We start from the raw sequence: 12312 nt of genomic DNA, 5'->3' as shown, positions 1-12312 counted from the left end.
CACCGTGTCAGGGGTGACCGCTGCACTGGCCTGTGGCACACAGCTCAGAATGTAACCAGTCTATCTCACCGTCACAGGAAGTGTGGGCGTTTCAAGTCAACGAACAGCAAGCCACAATAGTGACTGCTTAGCCTCCACAAACATGGAATAAAGGAAGTTTAAGATCATCTAATTATCATCTGCTTCTTTAGATGAAAGAAGCTATAAAGGGGCACCCTTTTAGCTACCTGCTTACAGGGACAGAAGCAAGAAGAAGAGACAGAGCAGGAGCCCTCACTGACCAAAAGAAACCTGCTTTTCCACTTAACCAATGGATAAGTCACAGGCTGCTGGACCACAATATCATAGGCACCCAGGCTCTCATTCTTACTAAAAGACAAAATACCATCCAAACCATTCTACTTATACTGTGAATTTTGCTACCTTATTTCCATAGCAAGTTTCTATGAGTTGAGCAATGCCTGTTCACAACCTTTGGTTACTGGGTATGCTTGGCTTTGTTTTATGGCATCAGCATTATATGCTAAGCTTTTAAAAAATATGATGTAAATGATACCATTATCATAAAGCTTGAAAATAGGGAAAGCAATGGAATGTACAATTTAAGGACACATACTACAGTAAGTTTAAAATATGGATATAGATAATACGTGCCAAATTCAGGTTAATGCTAATCCCTGGACAGAGCGGCAGCAGAACATATTTGGAAGATAAACACAGAGGACTTAAACTTTCAATTCTGATTTGCTGGTTTCTTGCAGAAGTGGAAGCAGCAGCGGCAGAAGAATGCTTGAATTTGATGAGCTGCATGGTGAGTATGCAAGTATTTTTTATTCCTGTATGTTTAAAAATATTTCCTAACAAAATATTTTACCCACATGTAAATTAGGGCTACTAAACTATATTAGTTGTTTTAAGAACCTGTATTACAAAATCAGGGATTAAATGGATATAGTCTTCTAATATTTGTCTTCTCAAAACACAATGATTTTTCAAAGGAATAAGTGAAATAAGATATAATTCGTCTTGTGATTAGTAAAATATAATTCCTACTGCAAAAATAACACATAACTTGCTACTATTTACAGAGATTTTAAGTTGGTGCTATTTTATAAAAAGTGCATGTGATTTACTTCTGTTTAAAAATGTGTATATATGCAAACAGACCATTTGGGAGCACAAAATGTTAGCTCAGAGTGGTACGTCATGGTTTTGCTTCATAAAATGTATAAGAATGGGATTTGAAAAGTGATGTGTGTACTAGCTAATAATGGGCTTCTTTGTGATGGTCTCACGGACACAGGGGACAGTGCCCTCCACTTGGATACTACAGTCCCAGTCTGCATGAATTTTTTTTCAAAGATTACTCACATATGGCACATCTGTCCTCCTACTAGACACTTCTAAGTAAATATACATTTTGACAATTTAAGCTAATAACTACCAACAACCGTCAGAGATGAAGAGTCTATGAAATTTTACACATTAAAGAATAAGGGCAAACTGGTAAAAATAGGAATTTCTTAATTACTTCGATTTCAAAATTAATTTGCTATCTTTTCATTCCTTGGATGACACTGACATCTAGTGGAGTTAATATTTCCAAGATCTTTCCTTAAAATGCTCACACCTCACACCATCAATTTGCTCAATGCCAAACCCAGTGATGACCAAAATACAGGCCCCTGCCTGGGAGTTTAGCCGTCTCTTTCTTAAATGCCATGATGCAAACCTATTGTAGTGTTAGCTTCTTTCGTGACCCCAAATTTCTGTTCCCACTAATAGTTGGGCAGCTAGATTCAACTTCTAAGATGGTTTACTCTCAAATTGTTTTCCACCCTTAAAGAGAAAGAGAACAAACACTGATAACACACAGATTCACAGGCAGGCCATTATATTATAAGTTAATTATGACATAATTAATGGTGCTTTTCAGTCACCGAAACAAACTTTTAGGGGCTCCCGCCCCGCCTGGCCTGGACAACTGTGGCTTCCTGGCCTCTTTGTGTGTGTGTGTGCATGGCTTGAGTAAGTGGGAAGATGACCCCTTAACTGCCCAGTTCTCTCCTCTCTTCTTGGTATGCACATCCCCCTCTCCCTACATTATGCACCACTTTCCCTTGCATATGGGTCAATTCTGGCAACAAGTATTCCTCCTAGACACAGAGCAAAACCAGGGCTCTGCAGAGAGCAGATGGTAAGTATTTACTAACTCAGATATTATTTTGATTCTTCCTGCCTTAAATAAAATGTTCTCCTCTATAAGCCACCTGGGTTGTCAGTTACCAAGTGGGCAGGGTCTATTTTCTGATACTATTTTCTGGCATAGTCCAATTCCAGAGCTGCCCTTATAAAGCATGGGGACAAGAACGTACTGGGTGTCCTTATAGATAACCCCCTTTTTAAAGATACTTCCTGGGTTTATATTTCTTTCCTTAGAATGAAAACCAAAGTCAATGAGCAATAAACGTGGCCCTTGGAAGGTGTCACGGGAGTGGGTGCTCTCCCCCCCCCACTCCCTAACAGGTGTAGCAAAGATGCAGAAGATATTCTTATCCACCACATTATCCAGGCCTCCCTCCTCCAGCTGAGCAGCGGACTGCCCACACCCACCCTCTCTGCATCCCTTTACATCTTTGGAGATTGGTTTCACAAGCCCACTGGGTCCTGATTGAGTGCACACACCTTCTCAACCAGGGGACCCCAACCTGGGTGTAGAGAAGGGTCACAGGAGTTTGAGAGAGCAGGGAAGTAGATGTTGAGATGACTGCTGTTATTCTCTGCGTGTCTAATGAAATTTCACACTACAACATTGTATTTGTGTCCAAATTTAAACATATCACATACTCACCTGCATTTTGCAGAAACCTAAATACCTACCTCCCAGTTTATCAAGCAGTCTTACAACTACGTTTGCTCAACACTATGAGACATCATTTTTACAGCATCAATACCGGGGCGGGGGGAGCAATGCCACAAAGACTCTTCTGCCTCCTGTAGGGAGTCTTCCCAACAGCCCCACTGCAAAGTACTATTGTTTCCAGTGCAGAGAGGTTAAGTAACTACCCTAAAGTCAAACAGCCACCAGCACCGTAGGATGTTTAGCAACGTCCCTGGTTGCCACCTATGACTAGATGCCTGCAGTACCCTACCCATCCCCCCCCATCCCCCTGTTGTGACGAACCAAAGTTTCTCCAGATGTTGGCCTGGGCCCCATCCACAGATTCTGAGTTTATAAATCTAAGCCGAGATATGTGATGTTCAGTTTTAACGTGCTCCACAGATGGACTCGGAAGAAAACCCAGGTATAGTCTTCATGGCCATGAGGCTCCCAAATCCCTTGAGGCCCGAGGTGCTGAAAGCCACAGCCGGCCGTCGTCCAGCCCCACCTGCACATGAGCGGAAGGGGGCCTGGGACGGGAAGGGCTTAGGTAGCTCATCTGAAGAGTTATGCACACATTTGGGAATTCCGGCAGAGTGCTGTCATCTCTTCATACCCAGTGCGACAAGTCTTTGGCTACAGACTATGGAAGTCACAGGATAAGAAACCTGTTCATACAAACCCCTCACTCTTCACTCGTGACACACGTATCAGTATTTGCCCAAACTGAGAAATTCCCATTCTACTCAATCTCTAAATCTTTGCTTCTCAGAATTTTCTTAAGACTTCCACAGAAATCTGTGCTATTCTCATTGATTTAGTTTGGATTCTACAAATTTCTACCCAAGGTGGCCACTCACGGTGAAAAGGTTGGACCGGCGCTTGGACTGCTTTCGGACGGGTGTTGGTGTGTTGGCAGTGGGAGGGACGTCAATCCGCAGTTCTTTCTGGCTGGTGCTTGGAGTCGATGGAACGGAGGAGGAATAGTCGCTTAAACTGCCCCCTCCATTACTTGTCTGTAACGATCAAAAACCAAGGTTTTATTAAAGCCACACTCCAGGAACCCAAAGCCACCACTGAGGTGGGGGCATAACCAACACATTGGAAAATCACACTGAAGAGATGCACGTGAGAAAGGCTGGCAGCTTCTCTGCCTTTCCCAGTCCTATCAGTACCAAGTACACACAGTCTCATTCTAGAATATGCCGACCACCTCATAGAGCTGTTTCGTCTAAGAAAAGTGACTTAAGAAAACAAGTTTCTACATTTAACCTAAAAAAATTTTTGAGAGTTAAAATGTAATTATTTTGCATTTCCTCAGAAAAACCAAGGAGTTGGTTAAATGAAATGGATCTTGTGGCTCCTTCCCGGCTCTGGATCAGATGCAGAAAGTGGACTGGTCTGTGCAGTGGAATCACAACTAACTTTCTGAAAACAACACCTTGAAAATCTGAGTGCTTTTAGAAAATATTTCTAAAGTTAAAATAAACTGAAGATATCAACGGTGAAGACATTAATGTTTTGACTATAACTTCACAGGCCCTTACAGTATATGCAGTAACTTACTGACTTCGGAAGCAAAACTGAAAGCATGATACCAAACCTTCTCACTGCATCCTTAAAAAAAAAAGTGCCAATAGATTACCTGCCTAAGATATGTTAATCAAAAAACAAGTACAGACAAATCAAAGCCAACAGTTTCCTGAACAGGCATTTGCATTTGGTTGGGTTCTTCTAAGTGACAATTATTTCGTTTGCTTCCAAGTAAATAATTTAGCAAAATGTTGTTATGGAAAGAGAGCAGTTTCTATAGGACCTGAGGGAGATGATAATTATAATTGAATGCTCCTACCAAATTTAAGCACATAGTGGGATTAGCCATTAAGGTTTACTCACAACTGCTCTACCTACAAGGGTACTAGGATGAGGACCAGAGCAGGTGATTGAAATCAACAGTGCAGACAGTGGCACACACCTTGCCCCACCACCATGCCAGCATGCCTCACGACACAGGCAGCACAAAGACATGAAGCATTAAAGAACAGCTCCCATAAAAATCACTTGGCCACAGCAGTTTCTGAAGGAAAAGTTAAGTCAATTACAAACATGCTGTTATTTATAAAGGTGAAGAGAGAAAAAAAAAAAAAATGGACGTTTGCATGCCTTCCTTGGTTCTAATGCACCTTTTGGTCCAACTTCTCGTGCCGCCTGACGTACCTGGCTAATGTGCACGGCAGACACCTGGGCCGAACAGACAGAGGAGTGGCTTGGGGAGTTGGGTAAAGACTTGCAGGGTCCTATGGACAGCTGCTGCTTCTTCCTTGTGGCAACTATCTTCTGGGCAACTAGTGGACACAGAGACAAAAGAAAGCATGTGAAGCTGGTTCCCAAATATAAAAATCACAGCAGAGACCATTGGTCGTCCCGGAAATCCGTATTCCCTTCCTCCACACTAGTAGAATTCCTGATTTTCAGTTGGGTACGTGACTACCATAATAAATACTGCATTTCCCAGAGTTTCCTCCTGTTCCCCCACACCCACCCCAGCTAAAGGTGGCCACGTGAGCAAGCTCTGGCCGACGTGACAATAGAAGGATACTGCGGCAGCTTTCAGGAATTTTCCTTGAGAGCGAGCTACCCTTTGCCCATTCCTTCCTTATGTCTTTTTCCTACTTGCTGCATGAAATGTGTGTATGTTGTCTGAATCCCCAGCAGCCATCTGGAACCATGAGGTGATGCTGGAAATGGAAGACACACTTGGTGTGATAGGAGATAGAGAAACAGCCCTCTGACACCGCAGAAGGCCTTGATAGCACTGCACACACCGCCTCAGAGCACTCAAATGGCAAACAAAAGACACACCTACCTCGTCTAAGTTCTACTCATAAAAATTTTTTTCCAGTTACTTGGAGCAAAATTAATCCTATATGAGGCAGGGCAAATGAACCAATCCCTTTGAAAGCCAAAAATCTTCTTTTGCTTTTTATATAGCCTAAAGAATTCCTCTTAACTCTAGAAGCCACCATGCAGAATCTTATTCAAGGGCATATAATTATATCAAAGACCTTTTTTCATTTAAATATATTACTACACATATTGGAAGTTTATCTTAATCAACACAAATCTGAATTCAACCAGCCATAACTTCTCTTGGCAAACAGGCTCGCTGATAAAGCATACTGAATTTAATTGGAAAGGAAGTCAACGAGTAGAAAACTCTTCCTACACCAATAGGTGTCTCTATAGCAGAATAACTACAGTTTTTATTCGGATAGATGAGTGTCTCTGGGGACTAGCGGTAATTAAATTCAATGATATTCAATCCCCGTCTTGGCCCTGATAGTTGCTATTTTCAAAGATGCCCATGTAAAGGAACACACCGTCTTTCCCCAGAAATAGATTATCATACAGAAGGGGCCCACGCCACGTTTGTAGATAATTTCTTTTCCAAATGACTACAATTTTAATAAGGAACTGGTCTGTCCACAGCTTATGGTTTTCATGTAAATGAATAATAGTATAAATATGATTAAGTGAAAATGCAAAATATAAAAAATGGCTCAGAGACATGAGGAAGCAGCTTCATTAGTTACATCCCACCTCCAACAGGCCTCTTATCATCCTGAAAGGATGGTATCAATTAATTTACCTTCCAGTGGTGTATTGATCATAACCATCATCAGCTAATCATGTTTAAATTACAGAGGAATATCGCAGCACTCTGTCACTTCAAAACCATTGGCATATCGATCTGGGGTCTTTGAAGACGTATGTTAGAATATTTTAAAAATCATTATGTGAACTTAAAAATAAAATCTAAGACCAGATTCCAAGAGCTGCTAACCATGTGTCATGTAGGCACACTAAAATTCCATAGACCAAAAGTAAATAACCTAAAATCATGATTGCTCATTTATTTTCATTTTGAAAATAGCAAAAAAGGGTTCTTGATTATCAACTACACTGCACTTTGACTTTACTCTCAGCCTCAGGGTTACCATTCAGCAGGATGACCACACTGCCTTTAATGTTTAAACTCATAAGGGATGAACGAATGTCAGAAGTGAACAGGGCTAGAATGCATGTGTCGAGAGCTTGGTAGACGTTCTCTACAAATGTTTTTCATGCTAAGGGAAGATCTGAGAAATTTTCTAAGACGTAGAAACTTTGTAAGTCAAATATTTTATTAGAACCCTCACTGTACGAAACTTCAAATACAAATGACTGTCCCATCTTTCCTGCTGGGAGGCTAGAAAGAGCAAGTTCACGAGTAAAGAGACCCTCTTTACAATAAAGCCTCTCACCAAACTACGGCCACACGTTAAGTACGAAAATTCTCCTGTCTATATAATTATTGTTCTACCACACAGATCCCGCCCCCCCCCCCAAAATAATGAATTCACAACATCATTGTGACTGGTAGCATTATTTTTCTTTTTTGCTTTACTGCTTTTTTTGGTTCTCTTTGTCCTATTTCCCCATCTACCATAATTTTTATGTCGTTCCTACCCCCATATACAAATGAAGGAATGAAAATAATTTACAAATATTTTGTTCTAAAATTATATAGACTACGTTAGGACTATAAAATAACTCATAAAAACAGGGGGAAACTTAACGAAGAACAGACGGCACCTGACTTAGCCGGAGGCAGAGGAGCACTGAGAGACAGTGAAGATTTTGGTAAAGCAGGGCCAGCCTCCTCCGTCAGAAAACGGAAAAATACGGCTGATTCGCTGCCCCAGGGACGGGGTGGTGTCTCCGGGTGCCTCACTAAAAGAGGTTCCTGAATGAACTGTTTGGGTGAGCAAAACCGACAGTGACAACCGTCATCCAAGACAGGACTGTCAGCCATCGCTCACGTGAGGATGCAGAAGTCTGGCTGAACTTTCCCTAAAAACACCTCAAAGGAAATGGAACACCAGGGGCAGGGAGGGAGCGGTTCTTCTGTACCTATGATCATTAATTACCTGCTCTATTGAAAACCACGTTTAAATGTCAATAGGTTTAAAACATGACTGTTACCCCAGACTAGGCCGGCTGGGCACTTTTTATTACCGTTGAGATTTTGTCTGTATTTGATCATTCAACAAATGAATTTGTTACGTATTTTATGTTAATACACATGTAAACGCACATATGTTTAATGTGAGTGTGTGTGTATCAGAAACACAACTACCTCAACTCACTTCAAAGAATCTGGAATCTTTAACATTACGATTTGATGACATACTTTACTATGAATACGCCACATGAGCTGTGCCTAAATCTACAGTGGTGTCATCAAAGGTACTGCCAATGCTTTCTCTTTCACCACTGACACCACCAATTTAATTAACCTCATATTTCAATAGCAATGCTCAGTGTTGTTACCATTTAAAAGTTTTTTTGGATAACAGATAAAAGACACACTTTAATTATCCCCTTCAATCATACATAATTACACTGCATAAATTTTCAAAGGTAAGCAAGCCCGGTCAAGTCACGATGGTGCCTGTCTGCAGGAGGGAAGGTGGGCTGTGCCTGGGAGGGGCTTCTGGGGGTGGGAAATGGCCCCTTCTTGACCTAAGAATGATTTTGTGATAGTTTTTTAAGCCTATGTACACTTTCACATATGTACTTCCAAGCTTCAATCAAAAAGAAGTCTAAGGGGCCGGCCCCTTGGCTCACTCGGGAGAGTGCGGCGCTAGTAGCGCCGAGGCCGCAGGTTCAGATCCCCTTACCGGTCCAAAAAAAAGAAAAAGAAGTTTAAGAACTTAAACAACAAAAAGTGAGTTATACATTTACTTTCTCCACAAATTTTTAATTTTCTACTGGATAGAAGATGAACGGCACCTTTTCATTAAACAAAACAGGGCTCTCAGTGAGCTCCCAAACAAGACTTCGTTAAACCCTGACCTAATGCCCAGTGTCTGCGTCCACTTGTTTCTAAATCCTTCGCACTACGTGAGGACAGGAACAGCTTGTGGCCACCCCGGAGCGTCTGGGCCAGCACACCCGCTGGAGCTCCACCTTTCTCCCATCGGTTCATCCTCTCACTCTCACAGTTCTGTTTCACAGACAAGGAAACCAGGCAGCGAGGAGACCAGTGTGGATGGGGACCGGAAGGCAGCCAGGCTGGCCCCGTGACTTTGCCACATCAGCGTGGCAACGCAATGCCCTGCTTCCCTGCCAGCATCCCCACTAGGCTGTACCGTTCCCGGGGCTGGCACCGTGCATTCTTTTGCCCTGTGGCTTTCCCCTCAATTTCTAAATGTCATTTAGATGATTGATAAGAGGGTGCCTGGCACAGAGGAGGTGCCCAGACAGTGTTGCTGCCATCAAGCTGTTAGTCAGCCTTCTTGCCAGTACATGGACTCCGCCGGATCCCACCTCCTCTACTCCCTGCGACCACTGCCATCTGGCTTCTGCCTCTGCTACATGGCTGAACCTCCCATTGCAGCGGTTACTGGGGTCATCGGGAAGGGCCTGGAGGCCAGGTCCCATATTACTTGACCTCCGGTCAGCATCTGGCATTGCAGATCGCTCCCTCCTTTCCCAGTTTTCCTCCTCTGGCTGGAACTTCTCTTTCTCATTCTTCGTTGTGGGAGTTTTCAGGTTTCCTTCCTCCAGCTTCTTTCATCTCCATGTCCTCTCCCTGGACTATCTCCTCCACGTTCTTGTTTCAGTCACCACCTCAATGCTGATGGCTCACCACTGATTGACAAAGAGCCTTGCTGTATCCTTCCTGTGTTCTAGAACTGGGTATCAAAGTCCACGATACCCACCCTGAGCCTCCCCACTTAACCCACTTCTCCTCTATTTTCTAACTCACCCACCCACACCACACCACTCCCAGGCATGGGTGGAGAAGACATGACAGATTACTGATCTTGCCACCAGAATTGCTCTTAAATCCATCGTATTACCACTGCCTTGATCCAAGACCTCATCCTTCCATAGCTTGTTACCAAAATAGCTTCCAATGAGTCTCCCTGACTGCACCTAAAGGCCCTGCACACACCACAGGGTGGTTTCTTCAGAGGCAAGTCTCACGGCCTCTGCTGTTGGTGCTGCAACAGCTCCTGTCACACAAGCCCCAAACCTGAAATTCCACAGCAAAACTGGGCTCTCTCACGTTTGTGAGGATTAAACTCTCCACGCCTGCTACTTCCCTACGTTAGCACCATTACATAAGCACCTTGGTGTCTTTTAGAATAAGAGTGATTTCAAATAAGATGACAGGAGGGATGACACTGTGAAAGTATATAGATTTGAGCGACACTGAAGAGCCACAATTAGATGCCAAGTGGTGACTTGGTATAAATCAAGCCAAAACAAACAAGTAAAAAGCGACAGCACACTGATTCGGGGGCTGGGAAGAAAATTCTGAGTGAACAACGTTAGACAGGCATTAAAGTACGAGTGATCAATCTTATAAAATAATATTTTAAATGTTTACAATAGACACAAAAACCAACTGGCATGAGATTAAACACTAATTGTACTTCACAAAAATATTTTAAAAGCACAATTTATGAGGTTGGGGGTCATAGCGTGTTCTGCTTTATCTTTGATGCTACCACCCAAAGGCGACATTCAATGCAGCTGTCACTGAAGGCGCTTGCATTAGAACCACGGGGGGCTCACCTGGAGAACTCCCATAAATAATGAAAACCACCAAAGGCTGTAAATCTTCCAGTAACAAATAAAAGAGCCCCTAATGTCTCAACTCAGCTTTAAATTACAGTAGAGTGATCATTAAACTATCTTATTAATTAAGAAGAAATTAATTACCAAATTACCTAAGTAGCTCTGAATGTGTGACTTAGGAATGAAAAGAAATATAAAGTGGACTTTTTCTCACCACGAAAATCTCAAAGTGAATAACATTAAAAGAGGGTGCCCTGTGCTGCTGGTATCCCAAACCCGTGTCCTCGGTGTGTGTTCACTCAACTAAGTCTTGAGTACAGAGAAAGCTAGGTCAGAAAAACTAAAAGAAACCACAGAGAGAGAGACGGATGTGGAGAAGGCACATAAATTCTTGAAGGTCTCTTGGGTTGTTCGGCTACACCATGTTGCTTAATGACAATTAGTGCACCAGGGGACCCACACAGCACATAGCCTGTCACCGAAACACCTGGGGAGATCCTGCCACATCAGGCTGTCCATTAGAAATACAGTCAGCTCATGTTCTAAGACAATGGGGCCAATGCCATGGGCTTCCCAACAATTCCAGAAATGCTGGATGCCAGGCTTTATTGACCTTCCTACAGCCAGCATGTGCCTGACCCCCAACTGGCACATGCCAACTGCGTAAATGAATGAACGGATGAATCAACTCGCGGATGGGATCAGAAGGTCAAAAGAAAGTAAGGGAGAAGAAGCTAAAAAGGGCAACGGGAAACACATTTAAGGATGTGGTATGCAAAGAAGAGTGACAAATTTGAATATCATCCGTAAGGCGACAGAAGGCCATCAAAACTGTCCAAGGTCATACAGCAAGATCCATGCTTTGTCCCAGAGTGCCGGGAGGGCGCAGGGCCTGCGGCAGAGCTGCCAGGGTCTGCACGCTGCAGCCCAGCGTCCACGGATTCCTGAGGGCCACACAGGTATTTCGTTTTGAAACTCCCGTATCTAAAACTGCTGTTAATCTACCCTTACGCTTGATTAATATTCTGACAGGGTAGAGAATTCCAGGCTGATTACACATCATTTGATAATTCAAAGCTACCAAGACAAGTTCTTCCAAGGTGATATAAGCTCAGAGACACAGTTTTAGCTAAACTCCAACAGTTTCTTTAACATTTGTTAAATCTTTTCATGGGCACGGTAACCCCACAGGAGAAATTATCCATATATATATATATACGTATACGTATATATATATATATATATATATATATATATATATACGTATACGTATATATATATATATATATATATATATATATATATATACGTATACGTATATATATATATATATACGTATACGTATATATATATATGTGTGTGTGTGTATATATATATATTCCCCCCCACTCCCTTAGCACGTACCTATTCTCCCCGAATCTAGTCTTGTCCCATTCCAAATCATCCTTCACAAGAATACCACATTCTTTGTTCTAAAAACAGGTCTGGCCAGATCTCTTTCACACTTCAACAAAACATATTATAAACCATCATAACAGTTTTCTAATTAGAACAATTACTAATAAGAAAGGTAAAGTATCCTGCCACTGAACAAGTCATAAAATTACTTTAGGGGAGTGTAAAAAGGAAATGCTCTTTCATTGTACTTGCTCTGTTTCCCTGTCAGTAAAAACCTCATGAGAGGGCTGTGGCCAACTGCCTGCAGGCCCCTGTGTCCCCAGCGGGTCATTAGAAGATGACCTTTGGTGGGTGGCAATCTTTTGATGACACAAAGTATGACAATATTTCTATAATTAAAA

The 12312-nt window shown here is 42.4% G+C and overlaps 1 protein-coding gene across 11 annotated transcripts in view; it reads right to left on the bottom strand.

Annotated features, from left to right (window-relative positions):
* AGAP1 (ArfGAP with GTPase domain, ankyrin repeat and PH domain 1) overlaps positions 1–12312 on the bottom strand; it is a 571061-nt gene that overhangs the window by 288352 nt on the left and 270397 nt on the right. For all 11 annotated transcript variants that reach the window (XM_063088245.1, XM_063088260.1, XM_063088272.1 and 8 more), the window contains 2 exons: positions 5099–5226; positions 3742–3897 (listed from right to left, as the gene is read on the bottom strand). In XM_063088245.1, the coding sequence (XP_062944315.1) occupies positions 3742–3897; positions 5099–5226 (284 nt within the window). The remainder of the gene's footprint in view (positions 1–3741; positions 3898–5098; positions 5227–12312) is intronic.

The sequence above is a fragment of the Cynocephalus volans genome, chromosome 1 (assembly GCF_027409185.1).
Source record: "Cynocephalus volans isolate mCynVol1 chromosome 1, mCynVol1.pri, whole genome shotgun sequence".
Taxonomy (NCBI): Eukaryota; Metazoa; Chordata; class Mammalia; order Dermoptera; family Cynocephalidae; genus Cynocephalus; species Cynocephalus volans.
This window is presented reverse-complemented; position numbering and strand designations above follow the sequence as displayed.